We start from the raw sequence: 21,009 nt of genomic DNA on the forward strand, positions 1-21,009 counted from the left end.
ATTATGCCTCTTTTGTGTGTTCGGCTGATCTGCTGCACATATCAGCAGAAAAAAAGGCCTGCCACTTACATCAATGCCCAGTCTTTGAAAGAAAGAATTGGTAACTAGACATAATATCGAATTCAAAATACAGAATAGCCATAATATCGAAGCCAAAATATAGAATGGACAAAATATCGAATGGACAGAATATAGTGGTGTAAAATATCGAATTGAAGGTAAGTAATATAATATCGATTTTCAAAATATAGAAAGTCAAAATATCGAAGTGTATAATATAGGTATTAAAATATATCGAATTTTTATTAATATCGAATTTTTAAAATGTTTTGTATGTTAGTATGTGTGGAAAGTGTATATTATTTTTGTAATTTATTTTAAGTAATGAATTTTATGTTATTTAATTTTTGCGTAGTTTAATTCTGTAGCGGGTTGTGGGTTTAAAGGGGAATAGGGTGGGAAGTAATTTAATTATAGTAAATTAAATATGAATTTTTAGAAATTACTAATTATTTTTAATTTAATTTTGCGTTTTAGTTCTGTATTGGGTTATGGGTTTATAGGGGAATAGGGTGGGAAGTAATATAATTGTAATTAATTAAATATGTTTATTTATTTATTGGTATTCATTTTGAATTAATAGTTAATTAATTTTTTATTTGGTCATTAATTTATATTAATTGATTATTTGATAATCATGTAAATTTTATTAATTTATTTTCCGTAGCGGATTGTGGGTTTATAGGGGAATAGGGTGGGAAGTAATTTAATTGTAATTAATTACATATTAAAAATACTTTTTGTGCATTGATAATTAATTTACTGTTAAATAATTATGAATTGGTATTAATTTTTATTATTAATTAGTTAATTAATTATTAATAGGTAATTAATTTTAATAACTACTATTTATTTGTATTTTTAATTGATTAATTATTACATAATATTAAATTGGTAATTTTAATACTTTTTTATTGATATTGATATTTAATTAATTTTTATTAATATATTAAATCATTACTTTCCCTACTGTTAAACTCACTAGAGTGGGAATAGTAATTTTTACCCCTAGGCTATCCAATGCTTTCCCTACTGTTGCACTCTCTGGAGTGGGAATAGTAATTTTTACCCCTACGCTATCCAACGGTTTCCCTACTGTTTCAATCTCTGGAGTGGAAATAGTAATTTTTACCCCTACGCTATCCAACGCTTTCCCTACTGTTGCACTCTCTGGAGTGGGAATAGTAATTTATACCACTACGCTATCCAACGCTTTCCCTGCTGATGCACTCTCTGGAGTGGGAATAGTAATTTTTACCCCTACGCTCTCCAATGCTTTCCCTACTGTTGCACTCTCTGGAGTGGGAATAGTAATTTTTACCCCTACGCTATCCAACGCTTTCCCTACTGTTGCACTCTCTGGAGTGGGAATAGTAATTTGTACCCTCCCGCTATCCAACGCTCTCCCTACTGTTGCACTCACTGGAGTGGGAAAGGTTATTTTTACCCTCCCACTATCCAACGCTTTCCCTACTGTTGCACTCACTGGAGTGGGAATAGTAATTTTTACCCCTACGCTATCCAACGGTTTCCCTACTGTTTCAATCTCTGGAGTAGAAATAGTAATTTTTACCCCTACGCTATCCAACGCTTTCCCTACTGTTGCACCATCTGAAGTCGGAATACTAATTTTTACCCTCCCACTATCCAACGCTTTCCGTACTGTTGCACTCACTGGAGTGGTAATAGTCAATTTTACCCTCCCGCTATCCTACGGTAAAAATATTGTATATTTCTTATTAATATTACGTTAATATATATATATATATATATATATGTTTAAAAAAATTAAATTGTCTGTTTTTTTAATAACTTAAATTAATTATTTAATAATGTTATGGTTATTTAAGTATGTTTTAGTTAATTATATGTATTATTTCATTAATGTTAAGTTACTTTTAAGACATTTACAAAAATTCGATATTTTGACTAACTATGGGGTATATTATCAAGGGGTTTTATCTCCGCTTTTTTGGCTTTAAAAGCCAAGAAAGCGGAGATAAAATTATCTCCCTATTACCAAGCTGTCGCTAACACCAGTTAGCGACAGCTAATAGGAGATAGCGACCATCATGGGCCCCACTTTGCATGTCAGTGATATTTATCACTAATGACATGCAAAGTGGGCATGCCAAGATGTTAGCGACTGGAAACAGTCGCTAACATCGCTATCTCCTATTACCAACTTTTGGAGATATTCGCGCTAAGCGCGAATATCTCCAAAAGCTAACACCTGCCCTGAGCAGTTCTTAGCCATGTTATCCAATGGGAGGTGGATAACATGGCTAAGAGCATTTGCTCGATAATGCATGAATATCGCTGACTTTTCAGCGATATTCATGCATTGCAGCCGTTTTTTATCGCATTTGCGATAAACCTTGCTAATAGCAAGGTTTATCTGCGATAAAAATCGCCGGTTTGCGGCGATAATTTTTGTCTCTAAACAAGTTAGAGACAAAAACTATCGCTAGTTGTTGGTAATATACCCCTATATTTTTTAAAACGATATTTTTGATTCGATATTTTTGTACTTACCTGTTTGTAGATAGGAATTCGATATTTTTGCATTCTATATTTTTTCATCGATATTTTGGTAATTCTATATTTTTGTATTCAATATTATGTCAGTGATCCGAAAGAATTATGTGTTATAGTGGAAGATTAACATTTTTGACAACCAATTAGAAACCAATGTTGCATATCCAAAATCTGGACTCAGAGAAAAAAGTATGGTTTAACCATAGCTCATTCCTTCATATATGTATTTACCAGGTGCAAATGTAACAGAGAACTGTTTTGGGATTTTGCTATAAAGATTCCCCTCTCCCTGCCATTCTTCTCTAAACAGTGAACTAAATTTTTGTCAAACTTGTCATAGACTGCCCAAATATACCCTTAGGCACAGAAGTTGATGCGTAAGTTGGTGAATAAAACAGGTAGGCTGAGGGCCGGACTGCCTTTCCCCGGTGAGCCGGAAGATTGGGGGCCGGTTTTGGACCGGTGGGGGCTGTTTTTTAAACTGGGGGCCGGTTTTGAGCTGCAAAATTGGCCCCTTGTAACAAAAGTGCATGCAGCAGCAGTGTTCCCGACAGTACCCGCCCCCCACTCCCCCACCCCCCGGGACTGTCGGACCAAAGTGCCAGGGCTGGTGTGTGAGTCCGGCCCTTGGTAGGCTGCTTACCTATGATACAATAACAACGTTATGAAGGTCTCTGAAACATCAATGAATGTCAAGCATGACCTTCATAATCTGTTTTATTCGCATTATGAATTACGTCGGCTAAACATCATTTTAGTATAGTAGCATGTACAAGTCTAATTATCATTTCCATCCTTATTTATTTTATTTTTAGTTATTTTATTTTTTAGAGTTTTATGTAGCGCGAATTAGACCCGAGACATCGGGAATCAAAGCGCTTTACATGAGCACCAGTTTTGTTACAGAATGGCACATTCCTGTTTTTTTGTTAGGCTTAGGGAGATTAAGTGATTTGCCCAGAATCACAGGATGTTGAGTGTTTTTGCTGAGACTCGAACCCGGTTCCCCAGCTTCGAGGTCGACCGCTCTAGCCGTAAGGCTACATCCTCTCCATCCTTATTCAATAATTATATATGTATCATAGTTTCAGGAGTTCCAATTCCTTTATACAATGGGTATATGTTTCTGATATCTCCTGCCTGATTCACCAAAGTAAATATGGTTGTAAACATAGGCTTTTTTGCAGGCGTTAATGGTTTGACAGGTACTAAAATCTATGCCACGATTGTGGAGAAATTCTCAGACATAAATCCCACTAGGGGTGGCGTGAAGATGTTGCAGCACGTGGTTTGCCATGGAGGTTTGGGAACGCCCACAAACATCTTCATGTATGGGCATTCCCAAACTGCAATCTGACCCCTTTCCACCCTCAAAATAAGCATAGATTTAGCTTCCTACCAGGATGAAAGGGGAACTGATCACCTGTATATTTCATGGGGGAGTAGAGGATGGGCTTTGTCCATACATAGGAAGAAAAAAAATGGGTGTGCTTGCACTGGGGGCTTCATTAAACCTGCATGAACTTCTATACTGTGGAGAACTCCACACAAAAGAATTAGGAGCCATAGGAAAGGTCACCTGACTGTGTGCCTGGAAACCTGTGCCTATATAGTTTTCTATGAAAATTACAAAAAACGGGATGTATGGAATGCTTAAATTAATCTCAGCCACTGGTAAATATTCTAGGCCACAACCCAGTCCATTGTGTTTTTTTCCCACCATGCCAACTCCGTTGAAACCAAGCCAGGTTCAAATCACTCTTGGTCCTGCTTCAGTAAGACCAGTCCAGCCCAAACTGCCAAGCCGGTCCTCTCTGATCTGGAACACAAGCAAACCCAAGACTGGTTTCAGTCTTTTTAAGACCTGCTGAGTGAGCTGCAGCTTGGTTTCAGTAGCAGAGTGAGCTGAGGACTCATATCTGGGCATATTCGTTGCACATAGGGTGTCACAATGAAAAATATTTTTTAAAAAGTGATGGCTGGAATGCTTGAATTAATCTCAGCCAATGTAATTACTTGGGGTGACCATAGCCCAGTCTGTTGTATTTTTTTCCCACCATGTCGCCTCAACAGCTTGGCAGTTCTGGCCAGATTGCAGCCACGGCCCGTGTAGGGCGTGCCACAGGGCGGTGACGTGGGGCGGGGGAGGGGCAGGGTGGGGGGTAGTAAAATGTGGGAAACTGATGATTTCCGGAAAGTAACGGGGAAAAAAACCTAATTTACTTGCGCGCGCTGCATCGCATTTGGCGATACAGCGCGCGCAACAAAATTCTTTTTTTTTTGTTACTTACCTGAAATCGTCAGTTTGCCGCATTTTACAACCCCCACCCTGCCCCATATCACAGCCCGGTGGCACGCCCTACATGGGCAGTGCCTGCCAGATTGTCATATTGGAGCAGAACCAAGATTCATTTGCAGAAGGCAGCTCTCTATCTAGAATGGAACAGTGGGTGTTAAACGAAGATCTGGAATGCAGCCCAAACAATTGCCACAGGCTGAGTTTAACTCAAGCATTCCTTTCCGCATCTTGTTCTTTTTGCAGCTTACTCCCTAAGTGCGGTTGAGGTACCCAGATGTGGGTCCTGTGCTCACTGGACCGTAGGACTCAAGCTATACTTCACTGCCGAGACCTATACAGGTTGAAAATGGCCTAGGTTTGCTTATGTTCCTATTTGATGCTGCCCTGACCAGGCAAATTGGCCTGGATGTTTCGCTTGGAGCAAGACCGAGACTGATTTGCATAAGGTGGTCTCTTTCTAGAATGACACAGTGGACGAAAATTGTCAGTCTGTAATGCTGCACAAGCGATCGATAGTGACTGAGAATAATTCTGATATTTCTTCCATCATCTTGTTGTTTTTTCAGTTAATGCCCTAAGTACGACAGGCATGCCCAGAAGTGGATTCTGTGCCCATTGTGCCGTAGGACTCAAGCTATACCACTCTGGCACCTAAATATATTGAAATCAGTCTGTGGTTGCTTGCAATGCCATCTGGAGAGGACCCCGCTTAGTAGTTTGGGCTTGATTGTCTTTATCAGAGTAGAACTATGACCAATTTCCATAAGGCAGATCTCTGTCTGGAAAGGCAGCGGAGGAAAACAATAGTCTGGAAAGGGGCCCGATCGATCGTCATTGACTCAGATTCATTCAAATATTTCTTTCATTGTCTCAGGCCCCAGTGGTATTGTGACATTGCTCACCTACCCATTTCACTCCCCCTTTTTAGCACATACAACTTGTTTGAAGAGTTTGTCAGCCAGTGGTTTTGCTGAGTCGACGAACAATGAAATAATGGATTTAAAAAAAAAGAACGTATCTGCTGCCTGCAGCCCTCAGCATCGCCGTCTTCTGCTCCTCTCGTGGCTCCACTGCAGGCAGAGAACACAGACTCCCCTGCGGCCAATCCTGAAGCTGCTCTCACGCATGAGAGCAGCTTGAGGATTGGCCTGAGCGCCGATGATTTGCACTCCCTGGGAGACTGGGAGCCTGTGCTTTGCTGTATCCAATCCAGCAACACACATGGGTTGGAGAGGACATCAATGCGCTTAGCCGTCCTTAGATGGCCGGCCAAAGCATCTTGTGCATACATAACAGCACATACCACTCCCCATGGGTGCTTGTTATCCCCTGGCCCCACCGCAAAGACTCCTTTAAACAAAAATAGATGAGAATAAACGCAGGGTTGTTATTGTTTTTATTTTTTTTATTTTTTACACTGTTGGCAGGAGGGCGATGGTCTTCTCTTTGTGATTGTAAAATGGCCAGCAACTCCTCCCACTTCTATAGCGTCCTCAGGTGGCATACATTGCTCATAAAAACTCCCTAATGAACACAAATGTACAGTAATGTAGCAAAGCTGACTTGAGCAATAATGAAAAAAGATAAAGTGGGCCCAATGCTCGTCTGTGGTAGTAAAATCAGCTATGTTTGGGATGAAATAGGCCCCTCATACCCTTGGGCCCCAGTGCCATAGCGCCTCATGTGCTTTTGATAGCTGCACCCCTTAAAACATATTTGCCTAGATGCATCAAACAGAATTGCATTCGCAAACGGTGCGAATCGCATTTTTCGGCCATTTGCGAATGCAATTGACTAATTTGGAATGCATCATGCATTTCGCAATTTTAGGAATCGCAACCATGTTGCGATTTCCAAAATTGCAATTGCATTTAAGAAATCGCAATTAGAGATTTCTTAAATGCAATGCATGATTATTTTTAAAGTTTGGAAGGGGTAAAATAGCATGAAATTGAACTTCATGCTAATTTACCTAAAACTATCAAATATGCACACATTGCATTTTTAAAAGTTTAAATTTACACACACACATGCCCTTTGGGCATGTGTGTGTGTAAATTGCATTTAAAGTTACATTTCCGGGGTGCAGGGAGGGGTTCTTTGGACCCCCCCCCCTGCACCCTTGAAATTGCATTCACATTTTGCAAATCGCAATTTGAAATTCCCAAAATGTGATTGCCTTCCCATTCATTCCTATGGGCCTTTTGGCCCATAGGAATCAATGGGAAGGTTTTTCCTTAATTGCGAATTATGAATCGCAATTAAGGAAAAATACCGATTCGCAAAAAAAAATGCGAATTGTTCATGCATTGCCGTTTGCGATTTCTAAATTGCGATTCCTTAATTTTCGCAATTTAGGAATCGCAAACGGCAACAATGATGCATCTAGGGGATTGTAACTCCAAACGTGTATGATTTCTTGAAGATGTTCGCAGCATGTCTGAATGTCTACTAAAGCTCTAATTCCACAAGTTAACCATTTTACAAACTATTTGCTGACTGATTGCTTTGATTTCATGTATTTTCTTTTCCCCCCGATCAGGTGCACGAGTTTGATCATGTCAATGGTAAATACAGCACCCCGGACCTCATCCCTGAGGAACCAGAGAGCAAAAAGTCCAGCGAGATCGCCTCGTCTGACCCCAATACTCCTGTCCCTGCCAGCCCTGCACCAGCTCACACTGGAACAGCTGCATTGCCTGGTACAGAACATCTTTTATTTCTGATGGAATCCGGTCCATTTAATTCTCAACAGCTATATGCAGGCACATTATGCTTAACGTACAATATTATGAAAAGATGCTTTCTTAAAGTTGAGTCTCAGTCACAGCCTCATTCTGGGAGACATTCAAGACAGCCGCTCACAGAAGGAATACAGCTGACTGTCAGTCAGAAGATCACACAGTGCAAAACTGACATTGCCTCTCTTGAAGTCCAGAGATTGCCTGGACCCGTAAATACTGCTGTCACCAGGAGGTCCCTTCTAAGGAAGTTAATCACAGGAGATTAGTGGTATTGGACATAGGGAAGGAGCATCTGGAAATATTCACTAATTTGTAATTTCCTTGAAAAGTGTAATACGGTGCTACAGGGAGGAGAGAATCGGATGTATGATAGCACATCACAAACGGTAACATCGCATGCCCTCACATCGCCGATTTTAGATCGCATGTCACTTTACATCGCAAGTAATTACAACACAGCCCATCACGCCGCATCCCAATTGTAAAGCATGCAAAAGACATTCACACCGCATACCAACACCCCGCATACTTCAAAATCGCAATTTGTACCCCATGCGCATTCCCCCTGACCCTACCTCCTAAACGACACTGTAAGCAACGTAGCAAAGACACATCGACCCCCTCAAGTCTAAATAGTGTATGATATACGACCCTTAACCAGAAACCTTAAAACATTACCCTACACGCCCCTTAACCCTAAGCCCTAACCCTAAAGCCTAAAACACTACCATATCCGACCCTTAACCCTAAGCCCTAAAAGATCTAACCCAAATGTCCATAACACTACCATATTTGCCCCTTAACCCTAAGCCGTAACAGCCCTAGCCCAAATGTCTAAAACACTACTGTATCCGACCTTAAGCCCTAACCCCTAAAACACAACCATATACTACTATTAACCCTAAGCCCTAAAGCCTAAAACCCTGCCCCTCCACTACACTCCCCACCAACTAGCTAAAAGCCTAAAACACTACGGGCTTACCTGTCTCGTGGTTCCAGCGTTGTCTCCCGTGTCCGTTGTAAGCGCCCGCGATCTATTGGCGCCTCTGATGTAGTGGCGTGCGTAATAAACGCACACGTTGTAACATCGCGTGCGCTGTGACGCCACGCGATGTAAACGCATGCGAAGTGACGCATGCGTTGATGAAAACAGCTTTGTGCCAGGACGTCATACGCGACGCTGCCTCCCTTAAGTGCAGCTGACTCTAGCTGGCTTCCCGCAATTCTCTGGCCTTAGTGCATTGATCCTGTAGACATTGAGAGGGTGTTTCGCTCGCTGATGTGGAATATCTTATGTTAGGTACCACACAACATGGACATTGGCCCCCTCTTCCTTACATATATTAAAGTATTTTACACAGTCCCAAGGGCCTAGTTGTAAGTTAACAGCATACTGTGAGACTTCTTTCCAATAGGAAGTGGTACGCGACAGGGATGCCTCTTTTCCCTACTTTTATCTGTGCTGGCCATTGTGCCACTAGCCTAATGGATTAGAGATGTTTGTTTGCCGGGTTTTCATTGGATTGGGGAAATAAAGAATCACATGTCTCTGTACGCAGATGAAATGACCCTCATCCCTTATCACCCTAAATGGGCTGGCAAGCCTTTAATGAAAATCTAAGTTCTCTCACATGGTCTGGTAGTCAGATGGAACAAATAGGTAAGTCTTTAGCTATGGGGAGGGCCCTGGGTAGCAGAGTGGCAATCCAGACAACTTTCATTATTTGGGTATGAACCACTTGATGTGTCCCCAATATTATTGGGCCCTTAGCATATTCTCCATGCTGCATAGGCTGCGCAATGACCTGTGTACATACACTCCCTCACGATCCTAGGTGGAGCCACATTATTTAAAATGTCTGCATTGCCCTGGATGGCTTGAGACACTCCTGGTGAACCCATCTGATATCCCAGCCAGTTTCTTCAATAAAGTGTTCAGAATATCCTGGTGGCAGGCAAACAACCACGTTGCTAAATGCAGAGTCCATGACGGTGGACTGGGTGTTGGTGACGTGCAACCATTAATGGACAACTTGTCACTATTAATGACTGGCTTGTTGGATAACACTGAATAGGAATATTTCATGGAGTTTGCAGAAATAGCAAATAGGAGGTGAGTATGTGATTCTTGTTGCTTTTCCCTGTTCACAATATTTAAATATTAGGGTGTAGGGATATATATATATGACGTGTTGATAATTGAAATTGTTTTACTCCCAGGGTCAACATTTGAACAAAAATGGTCAAATGGAATGGTCGATGTATACCATAAACACGCCAACATTGGTGCACTTTTCACAGGGTGGACAGAGGACTTTGTGACGTCATTACACAGTCACATTTTTATTATGGCTTGAACTCTGATTTATTTATTAATGCCACGATGACCGTGTCTGAGATCTGTGACAGTAACTGTGAATCACTAGTGTGACAGGTATTCATGTGAAAAGTGCAGTAATGAAAAAACCCATTATGTATTTTTTTGTAGACAAGAGCGAGACACAATCACCGACCACTGAAGACAAGGAGCAGATGGAAAACACAAACACAAAACCGCCAGACATACAGGTGTGTGAACCTTGAAATCGCAGTCTGTGCAGTGTGGAAGTTGTCAGGAGGGCAGTGTTATGTCCTATCATTGAGCTAGATAAAAATGTTGGCTTTTGTATTGAGCAAAGTCAGAAGCTTCCTCGACCGACACAAAACAAGCACAGTGTGGCCAACCACAATGAAGGTGTCTGTCCAGGGCTGGCTTTATCTCTGGTGGTGGCTGGTGCGGCAATCTTTGTTGGTACCCCCACAATCACCTCCTTCTTTACTGATTCCCCACTACCACCCACCAGCAGAGTCTCTCGTATTTTTAAATATTATACAGACTACTCATCACAATGTAGGGGGTCAGAGCGCTTTACATCATACACACGACTTACAGAGAGGCTATGAATGATACAATGCATAAATGGGGACCCCCTCTAAAAAACGTTATTTAAGGCCAGGTAGAAGAGGGGAAGAAAACAACATACACTGAGAACACTCCCTCGAGGCCTATCTTTCTATTATCCTGAGGACTAAATCACTACTGGGCTCAATTCTTCATTAAATAACTTCAGTGACACTGACATTTGTAATTTGATTATCATTATTATTTCATCAAATACAAAAAACACATATAATGTTAAGTAATACATTATATGTGTTTTTTGTATTTGTTTTGACAACTGGATTCACTTTTTATTGTGATGTGGATATCTAAAAAAAGTTTTAAAGGTGAAAAAGATGAAAAAAATGAAATTTTATAAAATATATAAAGAAATGAAATAAATAATGATATTCAAATTACCATGTCAGCGTCACTGAAGTGATTTAATGAATTATTGAGCCCAGTAGTGATTTAGTCCGCAGGATAATAGAAAGATAGGCCTCGAGGGAGTGTTCACAGTGTATGATACATGAATGTGTAAATCAGTTTTTAGGAAATGAGGACTACATGGTGTGGGAGTCACATACCAGCCTTACTGGAAGATATTGAATGTCAAGAGTGCTTGGCCTTGAGAAACACAGTCAGAATTTAACATGTAACACAGTGGTTGGGGTTGCGTGCACTAGTAAGAATTAATTACTAGCCAAAGGTACCTTTTTAAGCAGACATAGAAGAGCGAGTTTTGAGGGAGAACTAGTTGGGTTCTAAACCTGTGCCTTAAAGTTTGCTTTCAGTTCTTTGAGGCTGGTCCATAGACCTCTATTTATCTTAGAGGGACAGTAATTTATGCAAGTAACAAAAAGATCTCTATGACAAGAGCAGTAACCTACCAGGCATAATATACAAGCCTGATTTGCATGTTAAAAGTTGTGCTTTGCAGCAGGCACATTAACCCTCTGTGCCTATGAGTAAAAAAAAAAATTGCCACTAGAGAAAACTCAGCACTCGCCAGCAAGTACATTAATCGCCACAGTTACCTTAACATTTGTATTATCGCCTGAAAATTACTGCCCACACAAAGAACTGCAGCAGGTGCCTTCAACCCTTTGAGATATTTTACAATGCAGCACTGATTTGTACATGGCTTGGTCCTGTATGGAGTGGCACGGTGGTCACAAAAATGACAGACATGCCTGTGCCTCTGAGTAATTGCCAGTAGCTTAGATTAATTCAAGCTTTTCACCCACTATGTTTTTTTTTCTTCAGTACCACACCATAAGTCTGATGGGTATACGCAGATGTGGGTCTGTCCTCAAGGCGCTATAGGAACCAAGCTACACCTCAGTGATGAAGGCTAGCTAGCCTGAAACCAGCCTTGGGTTGCCTGTGTTCCCATTCAGAGAGAATCTGGCAGACAGGACCAGACTGGGAACCCAAAGCAGCCCTGCCAAATTTTGTATGGGACATAGCGAGTGCAGCGAGCAAGCCTGGCCACTACGAAGGAGGGTTTGAGGGAATTCTCTTATTGCATGTGTGCTCTACTGTACAGCACACATCCATAGTTGGAAACGTTTTCAAGTGTATCTAGGTATAGTATTCTGTACTGGAAGGATGTGGATACCTTTGCTTAATGGTGCAAACATTTCTGTGTGTAGAGCTAATCAACCTGATTGTACGCCAGTGCTAGGGCGAGAGCATGGCAGCGCCATGTCTTGGTAGAAATGGCACTTTCCTATTCACTCCCTCTCGAACAGCGCAGCAACTTTGGTTGCTATGCTGCATTGCATGACATCTTTGTAAATCTGTTTTTGGGATTACCTTTCCAGCACAAAACTTCATTTGTACTGGAATAAAGCCCTAAAGTAATGCAAAGAATCACTTTGTGCTTCTTTGCACTTCTTTGTGGCATTAAGGCTTCCCAAAACTGGTACATGCACATTTCAATGGACCCACCCATGGGTTTTGACACAAATCTCTATCTACTAATATTGGTAGACAGGGCTCGGCTCAGTCAAAGCCCGAGGTACCGACGGACAGAGCGGGGCCTCTTATTGTTCTGAGCGAGTGCCAGGCGGGGTGAGGCCTGACCCCAAAATTCATTGGGTGAGGAGCGATTAACCTACCTGACAAGTTAACGGTAGGAACTCTTTGGGTGGTTCTTTATCAAGTGACTGTTTAACTTGTTTGGTTATAGTTGCAGTAGTATCTTATTAAGTAGGTCCTGAAGAAAGCCTGTCAAGGCTGAAACATGTCGACCCAATCCATCTAATCGATAGTAATATTTGTTTGAATACTATCTACATACTGTTGCTTTTAATATTACTTTTGTGATGACCCCCCTAATAAAGTACGTTTCCTTGACATCACATTAAGTAATTTTAACTCACATTTTTCTTTTTTCACTCTTTCACTGCAACCCCTCTCATTCAGCAATGTCATACTTTTTTCATCACTGGAGGATCTGTTTTTAGTTCTCCTCACAATATCACCTAGTGAGAGACTTAACAGATACCAGTCTTTGCACAAAAAAATCCCAGATGAAGAAATTCCGCCAATGGGTGGGCTGATGGGAGTATTCTTTATAGTGCACCCACACCTGTTTTCTGTCCTTTTTGTAAATAGACACATGCCCTTGGCTTGAACTAGATACTCAATATTGAGCTCCATATAGACCTCTAGTATCCCTTGTGTGTATGTTAGACAGGGCTTTGCACCAAAATATTATGCCTTCTTGAGGCAGATGTAAAGTTGGAGCATTATTTGAAAGTCTATACTATATATCATGCTGACACTCTTGCACTAATGTGCTAGAGTGAGCATGGCCATAAGCAGCCTAACTGCGCCCCAGCGCTTGGGAAGATAGCAGCAACGCCATGTCTTAGTAGATATGGTGATCTCCTGCTCTCTCTCTCTTTCACACAACTCAGCGCAGGAACTTCTGTGACTTCTCACTAAATTTTTCACTTTGTTCTTGTCATTGCGCTGCAAGTGCAGTCACGGGGATTTGTGTCGACCAGACCCTTTGGTGTATAAAACCCGTTTGTCCCCAAAACATGCATTCACCTTCTAGGACCTGCTCAAACCCAGTTACCTTAGTCCATGGTATGCACTGCACCTCTTGGTTCATTTCTTTACATTTGTTCTGTATTGAATGTATAATCATCACAGTATTGCCTGCAAGCAAGAATTCTTTTATGACCATGGTTGGAGCCATTTGTATAAATAATTAAAGGACGCTCCGCAAGGACAACGCCCTTGTAATGTCAGATCAGCCATTTCCGCCAAGCTGGAAATAGTCACATCCATTTACAATACACTTTGCTGCTTTTAGTCCCCACATAGGCCTTCTGTCATATTTCACAAGCTTTTAAGAGAATGCACATCTCTGATAAATGCTTCCTAGGGATGTAGCCAGCTAAAGTCCTCATTCAGCATTTCCAGCTGCACGACCAGCACTTTCTTCAGGAGAGATTAAACAGACATTTACTAAGATGTGACACAACAGAATGCAGCAAGGGAAGTTGCTGCACTGCGTGAGATGGAGAGCGCTGAACTACGCCATATTTACAATCATATGGTGCAGTTCAGCTCTCTCCCAGAACTGGCGCACTTGTGGCTGCCTAACGCCAATGCAGGCACCTTTGCGCCATGACACAAGGGTGCCTGCGTTACAGGCAAGATTGTTTTGTGCAGAAAGGTATGCCTTCCTACACAACAACAAACCTTAGAGGTGTATTCCTCTTTCTATGTGTGCTGAAGAATACAGCACACATAGAAAAAGGAGCTAACCAGGAGAAATAAAGGAATTTCTTCTAGTTATGCCTTTCTGTGATAGGTGCACCATTTTGGTGCAATCCCAGGTTCACCGTCTTTAGTAAATCAGAGATTGCGTCATGAAATGTAACGCGGCACAAAAGGGGGTGGTGATGGACGGAGCATCTGAACCAATCAAACACTCACACCAAGTCAACAGATCTGGGTTTAATCCATCACCGTTCTTTAGCCCACTCTGCCAACCCAGTTCAGACATGGCCATATGCAAATCAGTCTGACCCTATGCCTTATGGGTACAGTCCAGCCCGAACTGCCAAGCCATGCCTTCCCTGGACCGGAAACAAGCTTCCGGGGACCGGTTTCTGGCATTTCAGCCGTCTTCAGCCCGGCTTGCTTGAATCCAGTGGCAAAGTGAGCAAGGGACTCACGTCTGAGCATACCCTGCCAACTTATGGCGAACAAAGTGGCACAAAAGGGGGTGGTGATGGACGGAGCATCTGAACCAATCAAACACTCAGACCCAGTCAACAGATCTGGGTTTAATCCATCACCGTTCTTTAGCCCACTCTGACACCCCAGTTCAGACATGGCCATATGCAAATCAGTCGGACCCTGTGCCTCATGGGAACAGTCCGGCCCTACTGCCAAGCCATGCCTTCCCTGGACCGGAAACAAGCTTCTGGGACCGGTTTCTGCCATTTCAGCCATCTTCAGCCCGGCTTGCTTGAATCCAGTGGCAAAGTGAGCAAGGGACTGACGTCTGAGCATACCCTGCCAACTTATGGAGACCAAAGTGGCACAAAAGGGGGTGGTGATGGACGGAGCATCTGAACCAATCAAACACTCACACCCAGTCAACAGATCTGGGTTTAATCCATCACCATTCTTTAGCCCACTCTGCCACCCCAGTTCAGACATGGCCATATGCAAATCAGTCTGACCCTGTGCCTCATGGGTACAGTTCAGCCCGAACTGCCAAGCCATGCCTTCCCTGGACCGGAAACAAGGTTCCGGGGACCGGTTTCTGGCATTTCAGCCGTCTTCAGCCCGGCTTGCTTGAATCCAGTGGCAAAGTGAGCAAGGGACTATGGAGGGTATTTGGAAGTATTAAACCAGTGCATGGAAATAACCACTATGTAACGGCATGGACATACAGCGGCTGTCCAGATATACTATACATTTTAGAATTGTGCATTTGCGTCAGTCCAGATTTTGGATACTAAAATTGAATTTCCAGAAAATAATGCCAGAACTAAAAAGATTCACATCCTGATTTTCCCACAAAATAAGGGGATGGTGGATGTTAAGCTGGAGCTCCAGCATTTTCTGAGGTAGTTTTCCTTTAACAAAGGGTGACTCAGTGTTGCTTCTCTGTTGATGACCTCCAGATCATCAACGAGGGGTCCAGCAGGAAATAGGAGGGCACTGCAACAATTTTGTCTGAAATGTCAAACTTTGAACAATGTGAACTGGTTTCAAAAGAAGCGTCAATGAAAGGTACAAAAAAGATGCATGGAAGAAAACTGCACAAATTTCCAGAACTTAGCCTTGCAAACCTGTGGTGCAGGCAGGACATGCAGACCATCAAATAGGAGTTGAGTGATTGAGATTTGGCAGTGATGCTGCTGTTCCCGCTGAGATTGCAAGTGCATTATAATGGGAAGACCCTTGCGTTTATTAACTCTGAGTCAGTGAAGTTCTATGCAAAATCGAGAGGAGGCTGTAACCCGCAACCTGAGTGACCTGGAGAACCTGTATTCACCATCTGCTGATTAGGTCTATTTATGGGCTATTAGTCTTAATATTATTATGTATTTTCCCTAGAAACAGCATGAGAGAATATGTAATATGAATTCTATAGGAGCATTACGGATACGTTAGTGTGTTTTTTTCTCGCTTCTGCTCCTTCCTCAAGTTTTTATCTGGGATATGCCCGGTGAACTGTGGAATATTAGAACTGAATCAGTGGAGATGATGTCCAAACTAGAGAGTTATTTTTATTTTCCGTTTTAATTATGCTGACCTGAAAATTGGTTGATCCTCCTATTTCCCTGACTGGTCATTGTTACTATTTTTGCTACAAAACAATATAAACTTAAATAACAATGAAGATGTATACCATAATGATTAAAACATATGTTATACTGATAAAACAATTACCTACATATAACATATATATATATATATATTTTTAATGCAAATAAAAAATTCACGGCAGTTTTCTCAAGGAATTGCCTCTAAATTGGAAATATCCAATATGAGATTTTTCATGCAGCGATTGTTTATGCCTGTTAACGTATTTTTCAATGATGAGGCTGGACTTGAATGGATATCATTGACCAGTCTGAATATCTAAATGAAAGTGATTAAAGGAACCAGAAGGAGGCATTTAAAGAGGGAAAAGATGGTACGAAATAAACCCTCAAAAAAGAAAGACCATTGTAATTAAAAAAATATACTCTTAAAGTTGCTGAAGACCTAAAGGTTTCAAAACAGACTCAAATGTACTCCAGTCCAGCCTTGCAGTATGTCCAGCACCTCATACAGCCACCCCCTGGTACTGCAACACGCTCCCGAAGAAAAAAAAGGAGGCACGGAATTAAAATAATACTCCATACAAAATAATGTTCAAGAAATTAAATGAGTTCATCAATTAAAATTATATATAGTTTAAGTGATTTAAGCCTATATTTAATTATTATTATGGATTTTGCTTCAAATTCAATAATGTAATGTAAATATAATTATATTAAACGTTTTAAAATTAATTAAACATATAATTTAATCAAGTTCACATTGTTAATGTTAGTATAACAATTTTTTTTGTATTTATTTTCTTTTTATTTCATTGTAGTGACACTTGCAGAGGTAGGGCTTTTATTGTTACAGGAGTAGATGGGCTCTAGTGTACTTTTTTTCTTTGCCTCTTCCCTTCTCCTTATTTCTATTTATTAGTCAGGTTGCTTAGCAATCTTGACTCACTTGCTGCCTCCGACACAATGGTGGACTGCAAAAGAATTCAGGTTGACGATCATATTCAGATCTAGGGGTACGCGGTTGATGCCTCTTGCACTTTATGTACCGTAAGAAAAATGCTTGTTTTTTATTCTATTGCTCCATCATTGCATTTACTTGCTTTTTAGAGTTGTGGCCTCGGTTGCCACTTTAAACTACTTTAACTCACAGTTTTAGCCTTTAGGTCTCCGTGTTTTGCTATTCTAGCTTATATTTATGTTTCTCTTTCATGGTAGTCACCTTTCAAGCAGAGCCGGACTGACTACCGGGCAGTTTGGAATGGTGCCGAGCTGGGGGCTGATTTTACTGTGGTGGGGGCTGATTTCGTTCATGGAGACCTGCGTGTGCTTTGAAATAATTAAAGCGAAACCAACTTCGTTTAGCACACGCAGGTCTCCATGAACGAAAACATGCCCCCAGCTCAGCAGCATTCCAAACTGCCCGGTAGCCAGTCTCGCCCTGCTTTCAAGAGGAGAGTCTCTGCCTGTGGCAGGCGTAGAAGATCTCCAGTTTGCTCGTTTGACTTTTCCCTTATATCTTTTCTTTATTTCTGTTTCTTTATCGGGTTGCTTAGCAACATTGACTCCATCTGCCGCTTACAGCCCACCATGGCCATGAAATGAAAGCCAGAATAATGTCCATGCCGCAGGTACATCATAAGGAGACCCCACTTATGGCCTTCACTGACCCACTGTGCCACTTACCCTTCGGCACTTGCCCACATCCCCATTATTCAGGAAGCAAGCATATAGACCTCAAACTCTGCATTACTGGTCAGGAAAGATAAGTCTCTCAAGCATGAAATTATTCATACCCTTATCTGAAGAGCTTAGGGGACTGATATTCACTTGCCTTCCTCTGTTCCTAGTCCAGCAATTAGAGAGAGTTTTCACACACAGGTTGGAGAGCTATGCTTAAAGTTAATTAATTTCATAAGCTGTCTTTTGAAATTTCTGAGTGTATTATAGATAATATATTAGATTGATTTTCCACCTAGAGACCTTGCTCAAGGATACATCTACACCATACATAGATTGAATCATGAACAATGGTGGAGGCCCTGCAATTATTTTCTGTGATTATTTCTCTTTATCCACTTTATCTGTTAACTAATTTCAGGATGCTGAATGCTTCAGTTTCAGTTTTGCTGCCACATTATCCATTGCTTATTTATTGTAGTTGGTTTACCACCTCCTGCAACTGATTTTGGCTATAAATTTGCAGGATTTCTTACTCCATTTGCATTTCATGCCTTTTTATAACTCATTCCAGATGAAAAGCCACACAGTTCAGCCTGAAACTATTCCTTAAAAAGAACCAATTGACTAATTGCCTTGCTTTCTCTTTATCAGAAGGTTGCCCAACCATCTCATCAAGCCAGACACACCATTGACTTTAGTTTTTCTTCTCATAGTCTCTTAAAACAACCCTCTTGTTTCCCAGTTAGTTGGTAAGAGCACATGGCAGTATTTTACTCCATTAATCTCTCTCACTCTTGATCTTTCTCAGCTCATCCTTCAGTCAACAAATGAATATCTCATCTTAATAAAATTACCGTAGTAATTGTGCACCCCATTGTTCCAACACAAATCCTACAATTGGTCCAGAAGTAAAACCACAAGCTAGTAGCTTCAACACTTGCCTAACCTGAGATTTTAATTAAGTTGCCCCCCCCCCTTGAAAACAGTTGTCTTTTGGACTATTTTTGCCATGGTGCGCCGGCTTGCTCATTGTTTCAGAGAGAACCTGTGTAGCATTGGAAAGAGCATGCTGATTAGAATATTCTAAGGGGATCAAACTTAATACTTGTTGGCCTTAAGCAAATACAATCTTTAGGTGACAACTGCTTGGACTGGATTTAATTCCTCTTGTATTGTTATCACAAGCAACTCATCTCAAGACATCTTCAAGATCATCGAAGGACTTTCTAAATCAGTTTCATCCCAGTCAGGTTCACCGCCACTTAAGTTCTGCACATAGTTGGCTAATTTCTTAATTGCTAAGTTTCAAACAATTCAAATCAAATTTACAAGTTCTGAATCTCCTCCCACTTTCAGCCTTCCCCGTTTATTAAGTATACTATTTTATCTGAATACACGCATACTGGTACTACTACAGACATATCCGTTATTGTTACTATTAAATCCGAACTCCACCTTTCATGTAGCAGCTGATACATTTGCTTTCATGCTGAGTGATTTAATTTCAATTGACTTTTATTCTTCAAGCATTGAATTAGTGTTGGTGACTCCTTTTCAGAAAAGCCATTTGCTGATCCATCCATTACTGAAAATAATATCACCAAATTGCACTTTGTTACTTTGTGTGTCAAAAGCAGCAAAAAAAGGATTCAATAGTCAAGCTACCAGCTTAATCAATTACATCCTCTGTTTGGAGCAGCTGAGGAAGGCTTTTGTGTTCAGTGCATAATTAAAGTAGCCTTAGCAGCACAAATGAACCAGCTCAGATTCATGGCACCCCAAGGAGAAATCACTGCCCTTATTCTATTTGATCTATCACACGCTGTTGATACCGTGATCCATGTAATTCTTGCTACCAGATTTAATGAGGGTAGTGTCTGGAATAAAGCATTGAGTGGCTTATTTCATTCTACACAACTGTTATCAAGCAGTTACCCTTCCTCCTTACCATTCCAGAATTCAGCCTGCCTATTGTGTTGAGTTCCACAAGGAATTTTTTTTAATTCTGCCCTATTCAATTTGCATGTGACGTACCTGAATTAGCTTCTCATGTCTTTTTGCTTTCAGTTTATGATTCATGTGACTGCCACTGATATTATCCTAAGACTATATAAAGAACCTCAATAGACAAAAGTGTACTGTTGTGCCTGTTTACATTTCAAAAGTCTAAAACATTTGGACAAGACCTAGAAGCTTTTTGCTGGGAGAACGTCTTCCATTTGTGCCCCTGAGTGGAATCAGTCTGATCTCGGTTCTTGTCTTCAACTGGTCCAGTCAGTTTATAACTGTGATTTATTTTGAACAGAACCTTTCTTGCTCCACCCAAATTGCCAGAGTCACCTCAACCTGCTTCTTCTACTAATTGTCCCTTAGGAAAATCTTCACTTTTCTTCCACCCAATCACAGTTTTTAATAATTAAAGTAAGTATAGCCCCCCAAACAATAGACTTTGGCTAAAACCCTCTATCTTGGTCTTCATCTCTTCCACTTTCAACCTTTGTTGCCTTATGCTGATCCTCCATTTTCACGCTCCAGTTTCTTACCTTCTCACTCTGCTCCACTTGTTATCAGAGGTCAAACTCTCCACCTTTAAAAGCTATGTTTGTCATAAAGCTCTTTGTAATAAGAGTCCTGAATCCATCAAGCAGCTTTTCTCCTAGTAGTAGGCCACTCGCACCCTTCTTTCTTCTTGTGCCTGAGGGCTCAAAATATTAAATATAATGGAAACAAGTTAGCTCAGCACACACTTATAAACGAATACAGTTTCAAGATGTGTAGTAATATGTCATAATTGATGATTGCAAAACGAAAAAGGTCTCCCAAATGAAGCCAGTGAGTTTGTAAAATACTAGAAAAAATCCTTCCTTTATTCTTTGAATTATTATTCTTCAGACTTCATTTGTTAAAAACACAATGCAAGATTCATAGCCGACATGACGCGTTTCGGCCCAACGGGAC

At 41.0% G+C, this 21,009-nt stretch overlaps 1 protein-coding gene across 1 annotated transcript in view; it reads left to right on the forward strand.

Annotated features, from left to right (window-relative positions):
• The window catches only part of CHD5 (chromodomain helicase DNA binding protein 5), a 1,012,157-nt gene that overhangs the window by 812,703 nt on the left and 178,445 nt on the right, over positions 1-21,009 (forward strand). Inside the window, exons 31-32 of the mRNA XM_078640953.1 lie at positions 7,440-7,599; positions 10,130-10,209. Coding sequence (XP_078497079.1) covers positions 7,440-7,599; positions 10,130-10,209 — 240 coding nt within the window. The remainder of the gene's footprint in view (positions 1-7,439; positions 7,600-10,129; positions 10,210-21,009) is intronic.

The sequence above is a fragment of the Lissotriton helveticus genome, chromosome 5_1 (genome assembly GCF_964261635.1).
Source record: "Lissotriton helveticus chromosome 5_1, aLisHel1.1, whole genome shotgun sequence".
Classification (NCBI taxonomy): domain Eukaryota; kingdom Metazoa; phylum Chordata; class Amphibia; order Caudata; family Salamandridae; genus Lissotriton; species Lissotriton helveticus.